Raw genomic sequence first — 27,451 nt, forward strand, 5'->3', positions numbered from 1 at the left:
CAGTAGCGGAATGAAGGAAAGCTATCGTTGTATACAAGGAAACAGTATGTCACTACATTGCATACCACAAGGATTACTTACATTAGGTTCCACAATCTTCTCAGCCTTGTTCTGTGAAGCCAGGAATGCAGAGAGTGCCATGGCTGCCTCTACCTTCACTGGTAGATCATGGTCATTCAGTAAGGCATTTTGTATACAATTCATCGCTGCCACGATGTTCTGGTCCGATTTAAACTTAATCTCATCAAAGTTTTGTAGAATCCAACAAGCCTAGAAATATTTTTCTTATGAAAGAAAAGAAAAATGTCCTTCTCATTTCAGTTCATGTTAAATACACTGATATAAGGGGGGGGGGAGAGGAGGACAGTATTCAAGACAGACCTAAATGTTACCTGATTCATCAAATACCTAAAAATCTTTGTTGTGTTAAGAAATTGGAATTCCCCCTTACTGAAAACAAAAACCAATAAAACTGGGGTATCAAGTTTTTTTTTAATGCAGTACAGTGGTCCCCCGATTACCGAACACAATTGGTTCCATAGTCGGCTGTTAACCGAAAATTTTGTTAACTGAATCTATTATGTCAATGGGATACTGGGTAATTGGTTCCAACTCACAAAAAAGTATACTGTACAATACATACAAAGTACTGGATACCAGTAATAGAGTACTATACAGTATTACCCCGCCTAACGCGGTTTCACTTAACGCGTTTTATCATATACGCGGTGCCTCGCCAGAGCTGAACTTTCACTTAACACGGATTTTCTCCACATATACGCGGTGAGTGTCCGGCTCGAGACGCTATTTTTAGATTTGCCCCACCCGCCACCCTGCCTGTTTTAGCTCATAAAATTCATACAAATTACCCGGCCAGAATATAATTTACATTGCTGGAATTCTTATAATTTGGTGATCATTTTGAATATAAACATCATATATTTTGCTTTAAACTTACAATTTTTAGATAAAATTTTTTCTCTAGGTAACTATGTTATCTTTTGTCCAAAATATATGACATTTATATTCAAAATATTCCTGGTCTTACAAGGAATCCAGCAATGTCAATTATATTATCCTAACTTTAGTTTGAGGTATTATTTATTAAAATTTAGTGGTTATCCCACACATCTCCTTGGGACGGTTGGTGGGGGGTGGGGGGGAGGGAGGGACCGACCGACCATCTGTTACCCCGTGAAGAATTATTATTTTTTTTATTAACTGAAGATATTTGTTTTAGCTCATAAAATTCATACAAATTATCCGGTCTGAATATAATTTACATTGCTGGAATTCTTATAATTTGATGATCATTTTGAATATAAACATCATATATTTTGCATTAAACATACAATTTTTAGATAAAAATTTTTCTCTAGGTAACTATGTTATCTTTTGTGCAAAATATATGACATTTATATTCAAAATATTCCTGGTCTTACAAGGAATCCAGCAATGTCAATTGTATTATCCTAACTTTAGTCCGAGGTATTATTTATTAAAATTTAGTGGTTTTCCCACACATCTCCTTGGGACGGTTGGTGGGGGGTGGGGGGAAGGGAGTTGAGTCCATTATTTGAATGGACATTAACTTGGCGACTGTATTTCTCTATTTCTCTTAAGTATTAATTGTGTGCATGTACCATCATAAAATTAAGATGTTATTTTTACTACAACATAGGTATGTGCCTTCAAAAAGTGGAGTTTGGGGGTCGGGCCGGTTTCTATTGGAATTAATCCCACATGTTCTGTTGTTCACTTAACGCGGATTTCACTTAACGCAGGACCCTCTGGGTTCAATTGACCGCGTTAAGTGGGGTACAACTGTACTGTACAGTATACTGTACAATAAAAAATAAAAAAAAATAAATACTACAGGTTGTACCTCTCTAGTCCGGCATTCTGTGGTCCGGAAACTCCCATGGTCCGGAACGATTTTAGTTTGTCCAATAGGTAGACAGGCAGGTTTTTTTTTTTACTTATCTGAATTATTATTACATGAGTAATAATACAGAGTCATTCGTTAACCGAAAATTTCGTTAACCGAATCCATTGTTTCAATGGGATATTGGGTAATTGGTTCCAGCTCACAGAAAAGTACATACAAAGGGGAAAAAAAATGCAGTAAAGTACACTTACTTTGAGGTGTGCATGTAGAAGGTTCCTGGTTGATGATGATGGGAATTAGAAGTGGGGGTGGAAGAGAAGGGAGAAGAGAAGGAAGTGGGGATGGAGGAGAAATCACCTTTCAGGGGACCCATGCTTGATGCAGTAATTTCACCAATAAAATTTTAAGTTCACTGGGTGTAATTCAAGATTAATTAATTCAAATCAACACTGCACTGTGCTATATATTATAAATAAGTTAAGTAAATTTCAGAATGACCAATAATTTTAATATAAAAAAATGCAAAAATATTCAAGAGCACAACTTTCTTGATATTTACTCCACTGGAAACGAATGTAAACAAAGAACCGATTACTGTATTGGCGGACTAGACGATCAGCTGATGTGCACAACAAAGCGTGTTTCCCATAAGACTGTTGTTAATCGAAGTTTTGTTCGTTAATGGAACTGAAAATCCTTATGGGAGCTAATTCGTTAAACGAAATTTCGTTAATTGAACCGTTCGTTAATCGCGGGACCACTGTACGTGTATACTGTCAAACCTAAGGAAAACTGGTCTGTTGAGTTGTAGAGTTAAAGGATAAATTGCAGTTACTGCCTACAACATCCTAACCACCTCTCCACTGCATGAACTAATCTCTTACATATTCACTCAATACTTACACGTGCCCTCATGAAGCCATATGGACTCTGAAACTCTGGGAAGACATATTGGGCAATCATGGTTTCCATCTGATCTTTATAGATCTTCTTCTTGAGCAGCACACCTCCCATTGTGCCAATCTAATGAAGAAAAGAATTAACATTAATCAAAGGCAGTTGAGGAGCTATCCATCCATTATTTATATTTACCTCACTATTCATGCAAATTCATAATACAGTACTATAATAACATTGAATGTTAAGGGAAAAGAGATTTAAAGTAATGATCAACAAAATTTTTTATCCAAAACCATTTGTAAGTGAACACAATACAGATGAACACACTACAGATGGAACTGTCAATTCAAGAAAACAAATAATTTTATGAAAAGATTAGGTCTTTTTATGTTTGAAGGTTTCAAATTGGGACAAAAAAGTCCAACATTCAGAGCTGGAGTGAAAACAACTGAAGGAGGGTCAAGACATTATTAATTCCTAAAACTGGCATCAGGGGACACTAGCACCCAGGACAATACATACTACATTTAGTCTGACCATGAAGCAAATTGAGCGAGTCTATATTTGATGCCCAGAAATAAGTAGTTTTGGGACAGCAAAATCACCCCTAAACAGAATTATAAACTTAAGAATAATATGTATATTAGAAACTAGCTGGAACAAGACGTCCTTAACTGCAACTGTCTAATCTGTGGCTCTTTCATACTGAAATTTTTTAAATCCTAACATAGCTACTATAGGTTAATCACAAGTGACTGCCGAGGCCCACGAGCAGGCAAGACCACAATAATGTCTGTTCAAAAACTCCCCTATACAGCCCCATCTTTGCTATTCTAAGATGGGCATAAAGCCCAGAAGCCTATGAAGATTCTGAGTAGGTTTCTCTTACTCTGTATGACAATAAGATCAAACATCAAGCCATTACTAGTGCTGCTTGCTACAGGAACTACTTGATCCAGCTACACTTTCTTCCAGGTTTACAACTTCTGGTAAGTTCAATACAGTTCATGTTTGCCCCCCCCCCCCTTTTTTTTTACAAATAAAGAGGTAAAACCATCCACTTTTCCTTTCTGTAATTACAGATCAATAAAGGTCTAAATCAATGCTAGAATTACTTAACAGCAATATATTCTAATTTCCAATGGTCTAAAGTATTTGGGACAAATAGGTTCCTCCATAAAAATATCGAATCACCTTAAGATTCACCACACCAATGCTAACCTAACTTAACCTAACCTAACCCCAAAGGTAGTATTAGGGTGATTAGTCTTTAGGTGAGATAAGCAGGGGATCTTCAGGTGATCCAAAACATCTATTATCGCACCTTTGACAAGTCCTATTGGATAGTACATAAAAAAAAATTTAACGCTGCAATATGAGAATGGAGACTGACCATGTGCATGACGCCATCCTTGTGCCGTGGGTCAACATTAGGTGCAGTTAACACTTGCATCAGGAACACCATTGTCTTCTCTAACATTTCCTTCCGTTTGCGTACTGTCGACAAAAGAAGTGCCTGGGCTGCTGTCACTGGTGACACCAGGTCCTCATAAATATCTGAAATAACAATGAATAATGTAAGAATTCAAATCTATACCATACAACAAATTTCTATCCCTCTTAACTCTGAGTCATAGTTTTAATTTCTTTAAACGGTTTTGACATTTGCAAGGCCTTGACCTTTGATCACCCTAAAAACTACAGTACAGTACAATATACATTTCTCAGGATGAACATCACAAAAGATTTTCAGTCTTACGTTTTCAAAGATTTCTTCAACCCAACACGTTTTTCACAAACATTTCTTTTAAACATCAATTCTCTAAACAAACAAACATATATCTCCACCTTTCTCATTTAACTTATCATTGAAGGATTTTAGCTTTTGACTTAGGACAAGCTGCTAATTTCCTTCCTTCATAAACAATGCATCACATTTACAATAAGATATTGGAAGCATAATGTGTTGTCTAATGGTAGACCTTACTGCTATATGGCATCACAAATATTGTGACCAAGTCCCAGGTTGCTGATCTGACTTTCTGCCTCATTTACACACAATTGCAGGGTCTCAATTGTTTCTCTTACTTGACAACAAAACATACATATAGCATTTCTCGCTATTGATTTTTTTTTTCATTTTTGTATTTCCTTATCGTTCTTTATTATTATTAGTGTTAATATTATTATTGTCATCATTATTATTTTATTTCAATTTTTATTATAGACGTTATTTACGATAAATAGTTATTACATTTTGGCCCCCCAGGCCCCGATGTGGGTCAATGACCTGTGCCCAGGTGGGCTAATCCCAGTGTATTAAAAAAAAAAAATATCTTGACCACATATCCCCGATCAATCATTTACTACAATTTATTTTCTCTTTCTGGCGGATAAGCAATGATGGGAGAAAATTTCTGGCTCATTAATGCCAGCAGCTGTAACAACAACAAGGCAGAGAAATGAGTCATCCAATACATTTAAACAAAGATAAAAAGAAAATCATTATCACTGGCACACAATCAAAACTTGACTAAACATCTTACCAACTGACATTCTAACTCTCAAGTCTCTAATGATTTATTTTCCTTTATAAAATATATTTTTTTTGCCAAGACTGACACTTATCCATTGTAACGTCCTATTCTACCACAACGATTAAAATAATACCCATGTCTTACCAAATTTGACTCGAACGTATTCATATGGGTCTGAATTCCAAAGTTCTTGATCCGAGTCTGAATAACACATAAGGGGGAAGAGGACGTCTTGAATTACTGGTAACATATGAGGCTTGAGCAACTTCCATGCTATAGACTGGCCCACTCTGCAATAATGCAAACCATCACGATTACATTATGATCACGGTTTTCCTTGGACGTCGATAAACACACATGATGTAAATGACAATATTGTATGTCACAAAGCAGACATCCTGAAGACAAAATAACTATACCTACAACAAGGAACATTGGGTTTTAAACTTAAGATACAAATTGCCTGTTTATGATAAAAGAAAATATTAAATAAAGGGAGGAATTCTGGAGACAACAGTAAGGTGAGTGGGATCTGATCACAGCATGGATGACAGGCAATGAAGTTTTAAAGAACGGCTAAGGAGAAAAAATAAAGCTACAGCAGCCTCTTGGTAATGTGTCCCTGGGAAATGCAATAAAGTATAAACCAAACTGGACTGAAGTGATCACTGTAATCAATGGAGGACAGTGCTGGTGGCTGAGGCAGCGTAGCATCTACTTGAATCTAATGCATGTTATATATTAGAGCATCAGAAATTCACTACTTGACACTCAACAAAATGGCCAAGCTTGTGCATTCTTCACCTATGAATTGCCCAACATCAAATTCACCAAAATATGCTAGTTTGTATTTTCCCAATTAAAAAATATATATTAAAAAATATAATACAGTATACCTGTATATTTTTTTATATAAATAAAAGACATGATATATACAAGCACTCCATTCACAATACAATTACTGTATCTCGATTTGAATTTTCTTACAATGGATTTTTTTTTACAGCATGACAAGTTTGAAATACTTAAAATAATAAGCTATAGCAAAACAATTTTAATCTTGGTAAGTACAGTATATGAATATGTATGTTGCCAGATTACTACAGGTAAGAAATGACCTCTTGAGATTAAAACCAGGCGAGAAAAGCTGCTAGACACCATACATATTGAATAGTTGTCAGCAAGCAACCACAATTAACCCAGGAAAGCATACACAATGACAATAACATGATGGTGGCGATCATGAATTATAAGAGGTACTGTACAGTGAGATTTTCCTCCAGTACTTTTGGTTTAATGACAGAATTCTTCCAGTTTTTTCTTCCCCAGCAGCTGGATTTTGAAAATGAAAGAGGGTGGTCAAGCATGGAAGATTTCCTCCTAAGATAGGTGATTGAAACCCTGATCTTCAGGAAGAACAGTACTTACCAAGCTTATATGAAGATAAATGTAAGATATAACAGTTTATATATAAGTTCAAACAATTTTTTGGGCTAAATATTACATTTACTGCATACCCTGGTAACTGTGCGTGGCCAAAATTTTGGTAGATGGTAACTCACCCTTGTTCCAAGTAATTAAGAGTTTGTTGCAGGACCCGAGGTGAAATATAAATCTTATTACGATATAAGTCGAGGATCTTCATCAGCACTTGGAGGATGCCTTGTGTAAAAGTTTTAATAAACCAATCTGCAAACTGTTTGTACTCTTTAACCACTGTACTGGGACAACCATATCTGCAACAAAAATAATTACTTCAGTAAACTGCAAAAGCTCTCACTCAAAACAGTAAAACAAATATGAAATCCCAGCGACATCAAACACACTAATTAAAGGGAAATTAACTGGTAATATAAAAACAGTGTATCGTATTTTTCGGCTTAAAAGAAACACTTTTATGACAAAAATATAGTCGATGAGTTGTAGCAGAAGTTTTTGAAATCAGCCCCTTACAAAGACTGTTACCTCATTACAGTACTTAACAATTACAAGTATTCTCTATACAGTACTATAAAACTATTGATTTAACTAATATTGTTAATATATTACAAAAAAAATAAACCCTTGCTGCTGTGTGGTTTGTTTACTAATGGCAGTGGTGCGGCAGCGCCATCTATTGAGAAATTGCTAAAGGTTGTCTGCTGGTCTCAAATGCAGGAATGTTTGTTTCTTTATATATAGGCTCTCATATTTGGACACCTATTTACAGTAGGCTCTCATATTTGGACACCTATTTACAGTAGGCTCTCATATTTGGATACCCATTTAGACTAAAAACCCCACAAAATTAATATCTTCCTAATTTAAATACAACTTTGTCATCCCAGTAAAAGCACACACACAACAACATTGGCTGTCCTTATGTTTTTAACTTCATTACCACTGATGGGTAGATATTTTTTTTTAATTCAGAAACATTAATTAAAATATATATGAACAGTAAATAAGTGTTGCTTTCATATTCTTATGTAGAGTAATGATGATATGTTTACACATGTGCTCACTTACATATATGATCTCTCAGTTTTTTACCCTTAATTGTTAGCTACTTCCATTGTTCCATTAATTAACATTAATAACATTACTTAAAACAACCATACTAATTTTACTACAGCTACAACCAGGGTCTTATTTTCTTCAGTTTTATATGTAGAACCAATCAGTCACTGGTTTTGTAAACAACAAAAACAATGACGTCGTCTCGTGTGTTTTAATATTCTTCGTATTATTAATGAATTGTATTGTTCAATTTGCACACATAAACAATAATTCAATCAAAAAGAAATTCAGAAACATTAATTAAAACATATATGAACAGTAAATAAGTGCTACTTTCATATTCTTATGTAGAGTAATGATGATATGTTTACACATGTGCTCACTTACATACATGATCTCACTTTTTTTACCCTTAATTGTCAGCTACTTCCATTGTTCCATTTATTAACATTAAATAACATTACTTAAAACAACCATACAAATTTTTCTACAATAATTTTAATACAGCTACAATGGAGGACTTATTTTCTTCAGTTTTATAATTATGTAGAACCAATCAGTCACTGGTTTTGCAAAAGACGAGTTGTTTTTTTACTTTTATTTTGTTTTTAAATAAAGATTTTTTGCTTTATATAGACATTGATGTACATGTTTACATTTGCTTACCTTCTACTGTTGGAAAAAATTTCCCGTCGTTGTCATACCGACAAAAACAAGAGAAAGAATGTAAACACTACAGCCCCTAAGATGTGGAGGTGACCAGGTGTATAAAATGAGTGCTGTATAAAAGACTTCACCTTATACAGATTTTTTTTAAATAGATGAAAATGACGACTGGTAAGCAGTTCTAAGTGACGATATTCAAAGAGGTGTGTGTACTTGTGCCAAAAGGGCTGTATATCAAGCAACGGTTACACTGGTGTAGGTAGTAGGCATCTAATGTACCAAACAAGGAGGCACTACCGTCTGGGAAGATATTGGAAGCATAATGTATTGTCTAATGATAGACCCTGCTGCTATGTGACCAAGTCCCAGGTTGATGATCTGACTTTCTGCAGGGTCTCAATGGTTTCTCTTACTTTGACAACACAACACATACAGGTACAGTGACACCTCGGTTAACGTAATTTCGATTAACGAACTGCCTTCCATAAGGACCTTCAATTCGGTTAACGAAGTTCTTACGAACCGACCTCAACATGTTTTCGCTTGCACTGACCGGGCAACCAGCTTTAGTATCAGTCCGCCAATACATTAATCGGTTCTAGGGCTTAAATTCCTTACTATTTTAGTAAATATCAAGAAGTTTATACTTTTCAATAATTTTAAAAGTTTGATATTAAATTTTTTAGTCATTTTAACAATTATTGAACATAACTGAAGGTAAAGTGACTAGTTTAATGCGCGACATCCAGCCTCTTAACACAGCAAACAGGAGTTAGTCTCTCTCTGTTTTCACTGGAGGTAACATCTTGCTTGAGACTCTCTTCAACTAAATGCTTTTTTCTGTGTTTCCAAGCAAATTATTGGTCATTTTGAAATATATTTTACATATTGACAATATATAATGCAGTGCAGTGTTGATTTAAAGAAAATAATCTTGAATTACACCAGAGAGCTAAAATTTTATGGATGAAATGGCGCCATGGGGTGACTTCTCTTCCACCCCAATGCCTTCTCTTCTCCCTTCTCCTCCACCCCCATTCTAATTCCCATCATCATCATCATCATCATCCAGGAGCCTTCTACATACACACCTCAAAGTAAGTGAACTTTTCTATCATTTTGTTGAATTTAGGCAATTTTCGGTGAGCTGGAACCAATTACCCAAAAACCCATTGAAACAATGGTTTCGGTTAACGAACAACCTGCTGGAACGGATCGAGTTCGTTAACCGAGGGACCACTGTATAGGTAATTAATCTGTAAAAGTTTATTAGGTTTCTTAGTTTCATGTTTTTTATTCACAGAAATACTGAAATTTCTCAAAAACACATGAGCTTCGGTGGTTTTGATTATAAAACCCATAATTATCTAGAGTTCAGGACTTCCATATGGAACTGTTGAAAATTGTTCGCTCTTTGGGTATGAGGGGCGCGATGGATACAGGGTTGACCAAAGGGGGGCACAGTGCCAAAAAGGTGAGGAACCACTGCTATAATATAAAATAGAGTCCTTGGATGACACTCTCGATAGCCCAAACATTTTCATCTAACTTCTCTCTTAAAAATTTTCCTTCAACAATATCTGTATTTTCATTCCATACATCAACACAAGTTTAATTGTCATCTTACCTTTCAAATATTCTAGCAAGGATATGAAGTGCCCATTTCTTAATTTTCCACCATGGTAAATCTGGCCTCTCTTCCTCGTCTACCTGCAGAGTCTGGTCAGGTACAGGACGATCTGCCACTTGTCGTATAACTTCCATCCATTCCGTAAATTGTTCACGACTCAATAACTCGAGAGGTAGGTGGTACTGCAAATAAAAGGAAAAGGAATTTGTATTAGACCTTATATCAATCAATCTGGTGTTCCCTCACATCTGAGGGTTGGAGATCCTGGACCTCCTTTTCCAAATATTTTCAGGCTGTCCACCAATCTTCCTAGGGGGACAGTTTTTAATTTAAATCATCCACCCTAACCACCTCTGCCTGCACGTCACACCCCCTACCCTGAATTTTTCCAAGTAAACTCTCTCCCATTATCCCCCCATCCATAGTTATACAACCAAAGCATCTCAATCTTATTCTACCAATTTTCACTAATTTGTTCCTTGCTCTGCCAATTTTGGAATGTATTCGCTTGTTTTATACCCATTAAACTATCCTTAACCCTTAAACTGCGATGTCCCTCATATGAGGCCACTTGATTGACTGAAAATCACTCATACGAGATCAAGCATTCACACAGTACACCACATCATGCTACCCACACATCATCGAAGACCCACATTCATTGCCCTCAGTAGTAATCTGCCCTATGCCAACCCCCCCCCATATGCTCACTTTGACACTTCTCTCAAGCTGAATAAATGCAAGTAAATAATTTAAATATTAATTTCTTATTCTTCTGCATGCACATCATTAATTTCATAACAATGTAATAGGTTTTGACAATTTTACTCTAATATTTATTGGACAACCAGCACTTTGCATGACACTTCCCTTTATTCCTTTCCACAACTGACCAGCTTCTGTTTGCAAGTATTCACACTCAATGACAACACACGTTTTTCACTAGCAGAACATATAGTGACATTCTTCTCAACTAAAGCTAAACCCATCAATCTTACTTAATCCCTAAATATCCCACCATAGTTCTCATGTTTGTACAAACTTCCACATAATTTCCAACTGAGTAATGTCCCATATTTCAAGGTATTCATTTACAGTGGTCCCTCGATTAATGAACACAATTGGTTCCACAGTCGTCGTTCGTTAACCGAAAATTTCGTTAATTGGACCGTTCGTTAATCGACGGAACACTGTACACTCAAAATAACAAATTCCCCCCCAATAGTATCTCTTACTGGCCATCTCTATACCATACCTTCAGGAATTAGGCTTTGAACATTCAATGAAAACCTTCGTCCTTCTTTCTAAGTACTGTACATCCATGTCTTGCTAGCCAAAAGAAGCAATTCTACGAACTACCAACAGTACTTACTACCAGTTCAGGTACTCAACTATCTCATCACGTACATACTTACCAAGTTCCAATATGCCTGACAAACTGCAGATTTTCATCTCACCTAATCTATGATCTAGAATGCACCCCCAAGTTAATTAATTCATGTTTCATACATGGTACTATGTGAAAGCAAGCATGCATCTCCCCACTTCCTGTTCTTATTCTCCCACATCAATATGCCTGGCAACCAATATATTCTTTGTGAGATTGTGATACTTTACTGTAACTCTTCCAATTTCTATTAACACTATTCATCTTTCCTTTCAACTTCCTTCAGGACAAGTTCAATGACAACATGGACTGAACTCAACAGACTACAAAGTTAATGAAAAAGTTTAGTTAAACATATAATAGGAAAACAATCAATAGCTACTTAGTTTGCCCATGAAAAGAAACTTGATAAAATTAAAAAAATTACCTGTGTAAAAGCATAAAATATCTTGAGAATAAGTTTTTGTAATAGTGTGGAATGCTCAGATGGATCTGGCAGAAGGTGCACCATCCGTTCATAGCACATCGGTAGCAGCAGTCTCATTGCCTCATGAAGTGGACCTCGATCTTCCTTCTTTTTGTATCTAAAATAAATAAATTTCAATGTCAATAGAATACACATATACTGTTCAATATCAATATATTACCTCATAAACTTACAAGTGACTTTGTATCAGGGTCTTGGAAACTAGCCAGATACTGCATCTGCAAGTACTGTGTTCCTGAGTTGCTCTGGGTTGATGTTGTAACTCAAGCAATACATAAAGCTGCTTCAGCAAAGATTATCAACCATTAAGCCTATTAATTTTCTTAAGACTGTACTGAGCAGAACAAAACATCCTAAATAAATTGTATCCAATGCTCAACTAACTGTCCCATGCAAGTGGACTTGCATCATCACTAGTGAGGGTCAATGTAAAGACAATGAAAATATAGTGTCCCCCATATCCCACCACTAGTGGTAAAATTGGGTTACAAGAAATACCCGCCCTGAGGAAAGAACTAATTCTAATTTAACTAAACATACGAGTTGTGCTATTTGAACATTTATATATGTACAAAAGATGGCTGCCTTTACAACAACAAATTATAAATTTAAGATAATACATCTACACATTCTATACTAATCATAAAAAAATAAAATATTATGTTAGTGTTCTACATTGTACATCACATAACAAAAAGTAATCAGCAGAAGGTCTTATCCCCTCAACCTAGGGCCATAAATAACGAGTACTGTACCTGTTGATCACCAGAGACCATTATAAGCACTAGTGATTCACCCAATCATCATGACAACCTTTGAATCACTTGTCATTGTGCATAACTAAGCCACTTGACATCACAATCCTAACCTACAATTTACTTGGCATCATTTTGAATACCTATGGGTCATGATGAGCTCTTTGTGTCACTATACTTATGATAACTATTAACCACTTAAGTCATTATAAGAACCATGATTCACTTAGGGTTATTATCAGCACCTGAGTCACTTCACATCTTTATCATCACTTTCAAAATAACTGCCATAATAACAAGCAAGTGTGAGGCACCTGGTGCAATACTGTATTACAATAAACACTTGTGGGGCATCTAGGGTCATTACAGGTATCCATAAATACACACTACCATTCAGGGGACTCGTGCAGCATACTGTATTATCAGTTCTCACTATTGATTGATTTTTTCATTTTTGTATTTATTTATTATTATTATTATACTCTTTATTTACTGTATTAATTGTTATTATAATATTTCGCCCTCCAGGCCCCGATGTGGGTCAGTGACCTGTGCCCGAGTGGGATAATCCCTGTGTAAAAAAAAAAAAAAATTAAATAAATACAGGTAATTAAAAGAACTTTTATCAAACTTATAAAAATAGTGAGACAAACAAAGCAACATGGCTATACCTTAGTGGTTAATATACTCACTCGAAATTTTTAACAAGTTGATAAAGACAGAGAAGACCGCCATTCCATAAACTTGTGTCTGGGTTCTGAAGGTATATACTGATCTTGTCAACAATAGTCGTCCATCTGCCTGGGAAGTCATGTTTCACCATCTGATATGTACATACTGCTAGCTGCACTCTGTAATGCAAATACAATAAAGAGTTATGCTTGGCACTGATAGGCAACAGCAGTAGACGGGTCACACTGGAAAATGCTTGGGATCCCTGGTATAAAGGAGGGATTCCATGTACAATTTCATCTGTTTATAGCAAAGCATGGTAGGTTCCTAATAATATCAAGTGTCAGGCATGCCCCCAAGGAGAGAGGGGGGTATTATGTCAGGAAGGTGGTGGTTTCAGGGCATGTCAGGATGTAGGTACGAGTCGGGTTACCCACAAAGTCTACATGTAGCGAGCCAGGCTCAGGGCTGTCCTGGACAAGTACAGTACATTCCACTTAAATTTTGCTAGGTACCCCTTTTAAACACACTTGCCTGGATCTATTACTGTACAGACTACCCTGTAGCTACACATCTTACTAACACCCATCAGGAAGTATTTGGGCAAATGTTTTGAATTCAGATTTCAGTGTTTGGGATTCAGACCTCGGGGAGAGCAAGGATTGGTAAACACAGGAGTGGAGTCAACTGTACACAGGTAAAAATATGACTAAAGTGGAGGGGGGAACATTAGACATATTTTTTCCGTGTACAGTTGGCTCCACTCCTGTGTTTACCAATCCTCGCTCTCCCCGAGGTCTGAACCCCAAACACTGAACTTTGAATTCAAAGCATTCTTCCAGTGAGCAGGAGGGAGAGGGGAGGGGTGTGTCGAGGTAGGCATCTTTCTGTGGGGGATGGGAAGAAGGGTATTCAGGGTGAGGAGTGAAAGTGTAAAGAATCTCAGTTGGGAAGATTACAATACAGAATAATGCAGTGGAAAAGGACATTTATTATAACTAACACCTAATAATGTGAACAAGTAGCTAAGACTAATAAATCACACACCCTGGTTGCTTGAAATACTGAGTATCACATGTATTTATATTCTCACCATAATTGCCTTATGGAAATGAGGACACAACAGTATTTTACTTTGTAAATTGTCTGTAGTGATTCGACTACCAGCAACCCACAGTAGGAGTTTGGTGATGGAGGCTGGGAGGGCGTGAAGTCAAAAGTTCTCTCCTGTACACAACATAGAAGCATCTTTATTATTTAAGACCATTAAGCAACATCTATATCACTTTGCACCATAAATTACATATAATGATGATAACTTTTTGTTATACCCATTTAACCGCACTGTTTGGCACAATTGAACTATATGGTTGGCTGATTCTATACCAGACAGCTGCTAATTAAACTCTTCAGTATGATGTGTTCTTATCTATTTCATTTTGGCCACCGCCAGACGATTATTTGGTTGGGGTAGTTCCATTTCATAGTCAATTGGTTAAACAAAACTTTGCTGCTTCTACAAGGTATACAGTATATTCATACATATCCATAATCCATTTGCTCATAAATGCCCACTTTTGCAAAGGGACCCCCTACTTAGAATATGAATTCATCCCCCTCTAATTCTATTTTAACTTTAGTATTTTCATCTGGCTAGCGCTAGACAATTACACTCACCCAAGGAAACCCTGTAATTATTGTATAAGCAATATCCTGCACTGTAATTTCTCCCAAATGATAAACATTTTCCGTCCTCAGCTCTACTAGCACTAAATTTCCTCCCCACAGAATGACAACCACTCCGACACACCCTTCCACTATCCCTCACGCTCACTAGCATATGCTTTGACTTCACACTTCTAAATTCAGGGGTTCAGACCTCATTGGCAACGCCAAGTGGTAAACGCAGGAGTGGAGCCAAAGGTTCATCTCTGCGAAACTGCTCTCCAGAAAGGGATATGAATTCAAAAAGCACTTTCCAATAACATTTCACCTTCACATGCTGTAATACATCTATATTTCATAAATATAAAGTTACCATACTCACAACTAGAAACAAACCTTACCTTACTAAGTCTGGGGCATGAACCACTGCATCTACTATGGCATCCCGTATCATGGCACGATCTTGTTCATGTATATGAAACGGTATGGGTTCACCACCTTCATACTCTGCATCTTTCCAATATTGTGAAACCATGTTCTTTAAATAGATTACACCTGCTTGACGTACAGGCATGTCCAATTCTCCCATCATTACTACTTGAAGAAGGGCTGGTGTAAACCCAATGATCTTTTTCATCTGTAAAAAAAAATCCCATTTGTTAAAAAGAATTACAGGAAATGTATTTAATAATAAAAGAGTACTGTACCTGTATTTTGGAATGAAAATGAATGCATCAGCTTTTATTCTGCAGAGAAACCCCAGCCATATAAAAGGTTAAGTTACTTTTAAGAAAATAAGAATACATGTACTGTACTAGGAAAGATTATCATATTTACTGTCCAATTATAGCTACTAATACACTAGAATAGTAACAGTAAGAATTTAAAATTCAATTTAAATGACAATTCTCATTAACATTTTCTAGAATAAACATCCATTACACTACATCAATAATTAATTCTTAACTGTATCCACCAGTAGCAATAAAAGTATCTTAGTAATAAATTTATGAAAATATTAATTCACTGGTGTAAAATGTAAAATTACTCGGCAATTTTTTTACACCGAGACAAACATCCCAATTACACAAAGCAGTCAAATTTAACACCCCATCTGATGGGTTGAAACTAGTAATCCATGCAGAAGACACCACCTCAAACATAGCCCTAGAGCAGCAGTTCCCAAACTCAGGTCTCAAGATGCAGCATAAGGGGTCGCACATAAGTCATGGGGTCACATAGAGCTGATCGAGTTGCTGGAATCACACACAATACTTTTTTTTAAGTCTATGTATCAAGGACGTGTTTGACAGGTGCCGTCTGGTTAAGTCGGGACCATAACTTATGGTCAGGGGATTAATGAAGTTACTCTCCTTATGTCAGATCAGCCTTACCCTGCTGATGCATTTCACAACAACAGTTCCACACTCCTACCTTTGGACTGGTTTCAGCTCAGTTCACTCTACTTAACACAGATGTAGACAGAAAATGGCAGAAAATTTCAATGACAGATTCCCTCTCAGTTGCTTACCTACCGAGTCTTTGCATTTTGTTCGGTTACCATTCAAGACGGATGTAAAGCAGTGTGGCTCTTTTGCATTTGAAATGGCAAAATTACAGGCTGACAATGAGGCAAGAGTGATTTTTGACATTTATGATGATATTGCAAAGTTTTGGGTTGCTGTATCAAAAGACATTCAGTGGTTAAAAATCGAGATATCAGAATTCTGGTACAATTTGGTAGCACGCATGTCTGTAAGGCAGCTTTCTCTTCAGTTGTATTTATAATTTTGTTACCGTACCGTATATCAAACTTCAACTGAGAAAATTGTATGCTATGTTGCTTAACCTTGTATACTCACGGGTATAGAAAATAATTAAAATGATGACACACGTCAGATATGAAATATGACACATCGTAGCATACGACTTTTGACAGTTGTAACTTAAAAAATTGTATGCAAGGTTATTTAATCACAATTATATCCCCAATCAACAGGAAATTTATGAAATGATAAAGCGCACGTCACATGAATTATGACTGATGTGACTATGGAAACTGTGTGTTATGCTGCTTAACCATGTAATTATACCCCCAGGTTTATAACATTAAAAGATGATATAAATGTCATTTTATGTGACAGTTGTAATCTGTTTCTACCAGTGTTTACTTTTACACTTATTTATGTATACTGTAATACATACTGTATATGACTTGGGATCGCACTGGATAGACAACAACACTAAATAGAGTTGCACTGAAAAATGCTTAGGAACACCAGCCCTTGAGGAATAGTTTGTCTGAACATAACTGTGCAGGTAGGGTTTCAGCAAGGTGAATATACTGTACCTGTCTTTGTTTTATACCGTAGGCACTCTACCACCAACCCAACAATAGTCAGTTTGAGGACCATATTGCCAAGATATCACATAGTAGGATCAACTGTTAAACAACAACAAATTAAATACAGTATGTATAAGAAATATAAGCAGACCTTAAATAGGTACAGCTTCAAACAACTACCCGGTAATCATTTCATCAACCTGGATAACAAAGTTCTCAGTCACCACACTAGATCATGTAATAAAAATCAGTCAGGAAGGAGTCATTCCTGTTGGCCTCACTAACCACTTTATCATCTACTTCAACAGGGAAAAGGTTAGGGGCAGACAGGACACCACAAAGGAATAAAAATAGTCAATGAAGAATTACAACAAAGATTTTCAAAACAAACTAAAACATATTGATTGGTCACTTGTGACAAATTGCATGGAGGTTAACAAGGCCTCAGAGATGTTCAAAATTACCTTTGCTGGAAATCTTGATCATGTAATACAGATAAAGGAGATTAAAATAACAGATAGAACTGAACCTTGGATGACAAGCGAGACATCAAAATCTATCGGATACAGAGATCAACTCACTCCTAAGTTTAATCTATCGGATACAGAGATCAACTCACTCCTAAGTTTAATCTATCGGATACAGAGATCAACTCACTCCTAAGTTTAAAAGAGACAAAATGATGAGTCACAAAGAATTTTGTAGGCTAAAAACACGGTACAGATATAATAAAGAGAGATGTAAAACAAAACAAAAAAAATATATATATATTTGAGGAAAAATAAAATTAACAAAAACTCTGAAAGCAACTAAAAGCCCTTGGGCACAGCAACAACGTTGTGATAAACATCAATGATGAGCTCTGTCATGACACATCTGAAGTTGCAAACAAAATTTAATTCATTTCATACAACAGTTGCCTCATCTTTAATTGAAAATTGCCAATAGCCTTAACAATTGAAGTGTAGGATCAGAAGCTTTTAAATCCCACTACAGAAAGCGAGGTATCACTCCAGATACGATTGAAATCCGTGCCGAGACAGGACTTTGTTCTAAAAGTTAAAATAAACTGGACCCCTACAAAAGCACAGGTATTGATAGTACCCCAGCAGCCCAGCCAGGTTTTTGAGGGCTGGTGCCACTATATTAAAGACACCAAAACACATTTATTTAATCTCTTCATGAGTACCAATACTGTACAGTACCAAATGAGTACTGTACGTATAAGTAAGCTGAAGTAACACAGATCTATAAGAAAGGTGACAGGTCCAATACTGTAAGCTACTGCAATCAAAGGCCAGTTAGTATCCTGTTTACAGTTTCCAAAATCCTAGTGAGAGCAATGTATGTTCAAGTGGAGATATCTCCTTAATTGAAATATTTTGTAAAGTTATCAATAAGGCTATTGGGGCTATTAGCTAATGACGCGGCAGTGAGAACTCTGGGTCAATGAGACCGTGACCTCTCTTGGGTCAGGTCTGGACAGCTGTGTTTGCCCAGGTGCATGGTCATGTCGCCGGTCGGTAATGCTTCCTAACTATTACCACCCGGGTGTGTCTGGCCAGGTGTAGTTTCTTGAGTAACACGGTCACCACACTGGGTTAACTCAGGTAACTTGTGGCCGTCAGCTCTCCTGGGTCAGGTCTTACTCTCACTGTAGGGTGTCAACCTATGTGGGTTACCATGTTGGCATCTACTTACTGTTATATGTGCTGTTCTTCTCTGGGCTGTAAGCTAAGGTCTGATAAACAATCATTACACTTTGCTCTTTTTGTGCTATGTCAATGACATGCCCATTAGTGTTAATTATGAGCTTTTGCTGTATGACGGTGACAGTGCTCTTTCATTACTAGGAAAAGATCCAAATGATATGTAACGAGTTATCTGAACTGGAGTAATGCAAACAGTGCCTCATAGACAACAAATTATCCCCAAATCTTGGGAAAGACTGAAACAATAAATAATATTTACCGTATATAAAAAAGAAGACTTAAAAGGGTAAATAAATTCATTGTACGGTACTATGTGGGAATGAACCCATCTCAACTGTAACCTCGGTAAAATACCTTGGACTAACTTCTGACTCATTTGTCTGGTGAATTGATCATAGATAATACCTGTACTTGTATTGTTGAAAAAAATAATGCAAAAATAAAATTTCTCTATAGAAATACTAAATACCTCTCAGCAGATGCCCGTAGGACCCGCTGCTTGGCGCTCATACAATCACTTGGACTATTCCTGCTCGTCATTGTACTCTGCCTTAACACATAACTAAAATGCAAGCTGCTAACTGTTCAAAACAAGACGGTGAGGTTCACTCTTGACATGAAAGCCAGAGATCATGGTCACGAAGTTCTTCAATCACTGAACATATTAAGTGTTGCGGACAGAGTGAATCAACTGTGCCCAGAGTATCTAACAACAAACTTTTTAAGGATTAGGGATATGAACTGGCAAGGCACTAGAGGGAGTGAACATAACTTTATGGTACTTGGTGTCTGCAGTCAAGTGAATAATACTTTCTTTCCAGCTATAATAGACTGGAACAAACTATAAGACTACACAAAAACTGGCTATGGTATTAAACAATTCAAAGTAAAGAAAAATATGAATAAAATAAATAACTAAACTACAACAAGAGAAAAGAGCGAGTTTCTCTATTACTGTATTAAACACAGATTGTTGTACTGTTGAAGTGATCTGCCAGCTATGGATAGCCCAAGTGCAATGTAATGTTGGTTGAATATTATGTAAAAAAAAACTCACTTACTCCTGTAGACTTACTAGTATTACTGATTAGAGACCATGCCTAAGCCTAATCAAAGAACTTTCCTGGAAATAATCACCTTACAGCTTTGTCACCTATCCCTGATCAAGTTGCCTTACTGTTTACCAGTGTTGTTTACCTATACTGTCTCAGCACACAGAATACTGTATACAGTGGTCCCTCGGTTAACGAACGGTTCGATTTACGAAATTACGGTTAACGAATTACCTCACATCAATTCGGTTTACGAACAAAACTTTGATTAACAAAAAATCCTTACGAACAACACATTTTGTTGTGAGCATCAGCTGATCAGCTGATGGACTAGTCTGCCAATTCAGTAATCTGTTCTATGTTTACATTTGTTTACAGTGGAGTAAATATCAAGAAAGTTGTGCTCTAATATTTTTGCATTTTTTTATAAAAATTATAAGTCATTTTAACATTTATTTAACATATTGATAATATATACAGTACAGGAAACTAGTTTTTTGTGCGCCCATCAGCCGCTTGACTCACCCACCAGGAGTCAGTGTGGCTTTGTTTACAGTGGAGTGAACATCGATTTTGTTGGTGTCTTGAATATTTTTGCATTTTTACATTAAAATTATTGGTCCTTCTGAAATTCAGTTAACATATTTATAATATATAGCGCAATGCAGTGTTGATTTGAATAAATAAATCTTGAATTACACCTAGTGAACTTAAAATTTTATTGGTGAAATTACTGCATCAAGCATGGGTCCCCTGAAAGGTGATTTCTCCTCCATCCGCACTTACTTCTCTTCTCCCTTCTCCTCCACCCCCACTTCTAATTCCCATCATCATCAATCAGGAACCTTCTACATACACACCTCAAAATAAGTGTACTTTACTGCATTTTTTTTTTACTTTGTATGTACTTTTCTGTGAACTGGAACCAATTACCCAATATCCCATTGAAACAATGGATTCGGTTAACGAAATTTTCGGTTAGCGAACGACTCTGTGGAACGAATTGTGTTCGTTAACCGAGGGACCACTGTAGTACAGTACTCCCACACTCTACGTGGACCTTTCATCTATATTATCTAATGTCTATATTAATGTTGAACTGTATAACTGCATAATTCATAAACATGCCTCTCCAATTGTAAACCTTTATGACAATTTTACTTTATAATTATTATTATTATAGTTTGGGCATATTTTCCATGCACCATTTAGACTTTATTGTGGAAATATGTAATTTTTCCTCGAAGATAACATCTTACACTTCAAATAAACACAATTTTGAGCACTTAGTGTGTACTATTTCAAGCATCTATTGAGCATTTCTTGATCTTGAAATAAATTTAAGAATAAAATTAATTAAAAGATATCCTTAGCGACTTCTATTAAATTACAATTATAAAAGTATTTGGACAACCACCAACCCACTAGTTAACTACCAACTAGGTTGTTAAGCAATTGTAGGTCTCCTTTTAACACAATAATCATATCCTAAACAGAACACTAATACCTTGGATGTGTGGCAACAAGACTTTCCTGTGTAAGTGTACTTAATGCAACAAATAACTTGGATATTAAAGTGGTTTGAGGCTGCTTCCAGTTTTTTAAAAAAAACATGGACTGTAGAAGTAACAAATTAGCTCAACAAATAAAGACTTTTAGCTCTTGGTCTCTGGCAAATGAATCCTCAAAGGGAAACAATAACCATTTTCTGATCCCCACTGGATTTCTAGAATGTCATCACAATCACAAAAGGTAAGAGAGGTGCAGGGCACCATTGGATGTCAACCGGTTGACTTGATGCAGTACTTGAGTTGCCCAGTAGTGTACAGTACATTAGTTATGGATTAACAAACATTCCTGAACACCAAAATTCTTCCAACCCAAAAAATATTGTTTTCATATACAGTATACAGTATATTAGTTCTCAAAGCTCATTTGTGACTAAACTTCTAAGCAATGTCTACACCTCCAAAATCCTCCACTAGCAATCTTCACATTATTTTTCACAAGCCAGTGAGCTCAACTTTATATCAAAGTGGAAAAAAGATGAAACAAAATCTTTCTTGCAGATGGTGAACATTAATAGTGCCCAGCAACCTGGACAAGCAAGCTACCATTTTGGCATGCCTGGCAGAATTGTCAGGTGCTGTGTGACCTCGCCTTCCTGTACATGTTTAACCCTTTCACCGCGTGTCACACACTTGCCATTTTATTCTGGCTTACCGCCAGACGATTTTAATCTGCTTAGGGTAACCTCCCGCTGTGAAAGGGTTAATCGGTGAGGTGACGGGGGGTGTATGTCACGTGACCTGACACCATATTGTGATTGACATCACAGCTGAGCTAATCTCTGATTTTTCCCCACAATGACCTGACCTCGTAAGAAAGCCCAGGTAGTGGGTAGTAGGCAGCTACCAAACAGGGAGGTACTACCGCCTGGGAATATATTGGAAGCATAATGTGTTGTCTAATGGTAGACCCTGCTGCCATACGGCATCACGAAAATTGTGACCAAGTCCCAGGTTGCTGATCTGACTTCTGCTTCATTTACACACAATTGCAGGGTCTCAATTTTTTCTCGTACTATTGACAACATACATATATTGTTTCTCACTTTTTTTTCTTTTTTTACATTTCCTTATGGTTCTTTTTTATTATTATTATTATTATTATTACATTTTCGCCCCCCAGGCCCCGATGCGGGTCAGTGACCTGTGCCCGGGTGGCCGTAAAAAAAAAAAAAAAAAAGTGCATGCTAAAGCCTCAGTGATGTCAAAGCTGATCCTCCTATTTCTATACAATATTCTTACAATGACCTGTCCTAAAAATTTATGTAAAAGTCTAACCGATTCCTGGTTAAGCAGAGTTAGCACAAATTTAAATGAAAACAATTATGAATAAATGCATATATATATATATATATATATATATATATATATATATATATATATATATATATATATATATATACACATATATATACACACATATATATATACACATATATATATATACACACATATATACACACACACACACACACACACACACATAACACATATACATATACACATACATACACACATATATACATATATACAGTATATATTACATCGTCACACTTGCCAAGAAAAGTAAATGTTCCCCATAATCTGCTCAGCCTATTTTCTTGACAAGCACCAACCAACATCCTTTGTATTTCTGAAACCAGTGATTATGTAAAAACCCTTTGGCCTCAATCAAAATTATGATCTGACCAGCACCTCTATCACATAGCCACACTGCTATTACAACCATAAAATCAACAACCACACTACATCACCATGCTACTACTCCATAGCATAACACCACTGTGAAGATTACCAAACATGTTATTTGTTATCTAATGAACAAATAACATTAACACCTACACCTAAGTCTTTCTCTTCCAGTACACAGCCACTTCACCATCAGGAAAGTCTTCGAGGTAGTAGATAATGACAATAATTACGATATTATTTACTTAGACTTTAGCAAAGTGTTTGACAGGGTACCACATCAGAGGCTTCTGAGAAAAGTTAAGGCTCATGGTATCGAGGAAAGTTTTAAATTGGATAAAATCGTGGCTCACCGATAGAACACAGAGGTTCAGCGTAGGCCCACTCTTGTTCATAATCTATATAAACGATCTAGATACTGGGATCAGCAGTGGCATAAGCAAATTTGCGGATGACACCAAAATAGGGCGGCAGATTAATTCAGGGCAGGATGCAAATGCACTACAGGAGGATTTAAATAAACTGCAGGAATGGTCAGAGAGATGGCAAATGAAATTCAACACCAGCAAGTGCAGCGTACTTAATATTGGAAGAACAAATACTGCCAACGTGTACAGCCTTAACAACATCAACCTAGAAAGGTCGACTTGTGAGACTTGGGGGTACTTGTAAGCCCGGACCTACGGCCTAAAAAACAGTGCGTTAATGTTCGAAATAAGGCATACAGAGTATTAGGTTTTATATCTAGAAGTGTAAGTAATAAGAGTGCAGAGGTCTTATTGCAACTATATCTTGCATTAGTCAGGCCACACCTCGATTATGCGGTGCCCTTATTATAGAATGGATATCAATTCACTGGAGTCGGTGCAGCAAAGAATGACGAAAATGATTCCGGGACTTAGAAACCTTCCATATCAAGATAGGTTAAAGAAACTCAACTTGCATTCCCTAGAAAGACGAAGAGTGTGGGGAGATATGATAGAAGTATTTAACTGGGTGAAAGGAATCAATAGAGGAATATAGATAAAGTTCTTATAATATCCGAGCAGGCTAGGACTAGTAGCAACGGATTTAAGTTAGATAAGTTTAGGTTTAGGAGGGAGATAGGAAGGAACTGGTTCACAAATAGGGTGGTGGACGAGTGGAACAAGCTTAGCAACTTCGTAGTAAGTGTTGGAATGCTGGAAACTTTGAAAATGAGGCTAGATAGATTCATGGGTGATAGTGAGTGGTAGTAACTCTCGACTGGAGCTGCCATGCACAGGCCAACCAGCCTATTGCAGACTCCTTATTTTCTGTTTATGTTCAAAACACCATCACGCCACTACAAACCTGCACCATAATCACACCCCCACATTACAACACCATCACAACATGTTTCCTTAGCTAACCACCATATCACAACCATACCATCAGTATCACAGTACAGTACCATCTCATCATAACCTAACCACAACATTAGCCCCACCATACTACCATAACATTACCATATCACCACCCTACCACTATAGTAACACCACAATATCCTTACCACACAACCACAAAATTACATCACCTCACTAACCAAAACGATACCATAACACCACAATATCACACTACCATAACAACACCATACTACCACAATATCATAACACACTAGCATAACAAACCACATCATACCAATTACTCATACAATCACAGCAATATGTCACCTACAGTAGATCACCACTGTTACCTAGCTACAGTGACACCCTGGCTGGTCACCTCTACCACCAGACGTGACAACCTACAACACCTCCTCTATCACCGACAACAACCGATCTACTTCACTTAATAACCACAAACCCCCCTCCAACACCCACGGAATTTCATCCTCAACAATACGAGGTGGATAATACTTGTGGGATTAATATTTATTTAGAGAGAATTTAGACGCATGTCGGTGGTGAGCAGCGAGGCACCACCCTCCGTGTCCCCCCTCCTTCTGTCTCACCTGTGTCAGTTCCTCCTCCGCCTGCTGCCTCAAATTTGGGTCTATAGTACCCCTTAGTATATCTATTATCTTCCTGGAATCCATGTCTTAGGTGATATCCAGGGTAGAGGCGACAATAAGGTGGTTGATGGTAGTGTAGCGCGGCCCACGTGACTCTCCCGGGTTATGGCGCGCTCCTGTCTAGTGTCACCCCCGACATGCTGGAACCTTTTGGCAGAACCAGAACGCGGTTATATTATTCTTCCCATTCTTTTTATTCGCGGTATATTATATATCATTACGTAGTGTAAATTGATTTTAATATACATCTAATTGTTTTAAAAGGGTTTTTATTTTATCTGGTTTTGAAATAAGGTAAAGAATTCTGTTTTGCATTTAGAAGTCTGTGTTTCACTCTAGCTTTGCGGTATTATATGCAGACGACCATCTTTTCTTTAGAAATTTGCATTTTAATGAACTCCGTTTATCGAATATAAAAATCATCTGTTCTAATCTGAAGGCTTTCTTGTTGATCAATAAATGCAATTGTTGATTCATAGATATAATGACCAACTATGTTTTTATTTCTTGGCGGGAAAATCAACGCGATGAAGTTATACAAATTCAACTGTTTTCTCTATTCTCACGCTGAAATAAAAATAATTATAGATATATCAAAATTTTACATAAACCTTGAAATTACATGTGGGAATTCTTATTGCAGATAAAAACTGAATCATTCATGCCTACAAACAAGGCCATAAAGAGGATAAACCATTTGTGAAAATGTGTACAGCTGTTAAAACGAAATACATTTGCAAAATTTACACATTTAATAATTACTAATATTATTGTGCGTTTAAAGACCTTAGTTATTGAAGAACAGTGATAAATTTATAACAACTACGACGAACAAGAAAAAGTTTAGTACACTGTATCAGTAGTACCGGTAAATGCATTTTGTATAAATTATTTATATCATGCTTTTGTGCATTTATCCCTAAATATGTTTCTTTACATCAATTTTTATATCCTAGTAATTAAATTTTAGATCATTTTCTGTGATCTGTCCATATTTCTTTAGCTGTTTTCCTTTTAAAAAGCCTCACTTCCAATGAGCTTCTTTCCTCCATCCATTTTTAGATTCCTATACAAGTACATGCACTTCAGTAATTTTTAGCCGGGCTAAAAGTGATTGAAGCACAAATAACTAGGCTAAATTAACCTGGTTTACTCTTTTGACCTACAGGATTTCCCAACTCGAATATCATTCATTTGATTTCATTCCAGTGCTGTTTCTTGTTTCCTAGGTCCTTCCTCCAACACTATCACAGACCTGTTTTGGGTTTCATTTTTAGTCTATCCTCAGCTTGTCAATAATTCTCATTTCTTTTGCTGATTTATTCTTGTTGGGAGTTTTTTTTAGTTTTTTATTCTCATTATTAAATCATTGTCAGTATTATTTCAGGTTACCTAGTTATTTCTTTCTCTGGATATTCAAAAGTAATCTCTGCATATCCTGACATTACTTTCATTATGGTATTATGAAGTGATAACCACAAATAAAGATGCATTGGGTAATGAACCACAAATAATCAATAAATATCATATGTACAAATCAACTTTATCTTCTTTCACCTCTAATTACTCGACCCACGAGAGCCAACCTTCTGGTCTTTCACTACCTTTGTCATTACACCTACAGTATTATAATTCACGTTCACAGGAATTTTGAGCATCTTTGCCTTCTTTAAATAAAAAAAAATTACCTCATTCTTACTATCATTTGTTGGTGTGTAAAACTGATCTTGTCTTAGGTTAATGTAATCTTAGTTAATCTTTGAAAAGATTACATTGATCTTGGTTGAGGTCACAGTAGCTGCAGTAAGATCAGTTATCATGGTTAAGTCAGTGATCTTATCACTTACAGCTTGTTGGTCAAAGTTGACTTTAGTCAAGGGTATAGTGAATTGTGTTAAGGTTATCACCAAGACCTTATTTGTGAAGGTCATATTGATCTTGGTCAAAGTTACAATAATCACAATAAGG

The 27,451-nt window shown here is 36.4% G+C and overlaps 1 protein-coding gene across 2 annotated transcripts in view; it reads right to left on the reverse strand.

The window, feature by feature from the left end:
• LOC121860420 (importin-7-like) overlaps positions 1-25,614 on the reverse strand; it is a 54,151-nt gene extending 28,537 nt beyond the window's left edge. The window contains exons 1-10 of one of the 2 annotated variants that reach the window (XM_042357571.1): positions 25,424-25,614; positions 15,488-15,723; positions 13,442-13,600; positions 11,935-12,091; positions 10,118-10,302; positions 6,888-7,061; positions 5,470-5,615; positions 4,182-4,345; positions 2,792-2,911; positions 82-270 (exon numbers count right to left, since the gene is read on the reverse strand). In XM_042357571.1, coding sequence (XP_042213505.1) covers positions 82-270; positions 2,792-2,911; positions 4,182-4,345; positions 5,470-5,615; positions 6,888-7,061; positions 10,118-10,302; positions 11,935-12,091; positions 13,442-13,600; positions 15,488-15,723; positions 25,424-25,507 — 1,614 coding nt within the window. In that variant the 5' untranslated portion in view covers positions 25,508-25,614. The remainder of the gene's footprint in view (positions 1-81; positions 271-2,791; positions 2,912-4,181; positions 4,346-5,469; positions 5,616-6,887; positions 7,062-10,117; positions 10,303-11,934; positions 12,092-13,441; positions 13,601-15,487; positions 15,724-25,423) is intronic. The other variant, XM_042357572.1, reaches the window with a different exon arrangement.
• Between the last annotated feature and the right edge of the window lie 1,837 nt (positions 25,615-27,451).

Source organism: Homarus americanus, unplaced genomic scaffold (genome assembly GCF_018991925.1).
Source record: "Homarus americanus isolate GMGI-L3 unplaced genomic scaffold, GMGI_Hamer_2.0 scaffold28051, whole genome shotgun sequence".
Lineage (NCBI taxonomy): Eukaryota > Metazoa > Arthropoda > Malacostraca > Decapoda > Nephropidae > Homarus > Homarus americanus.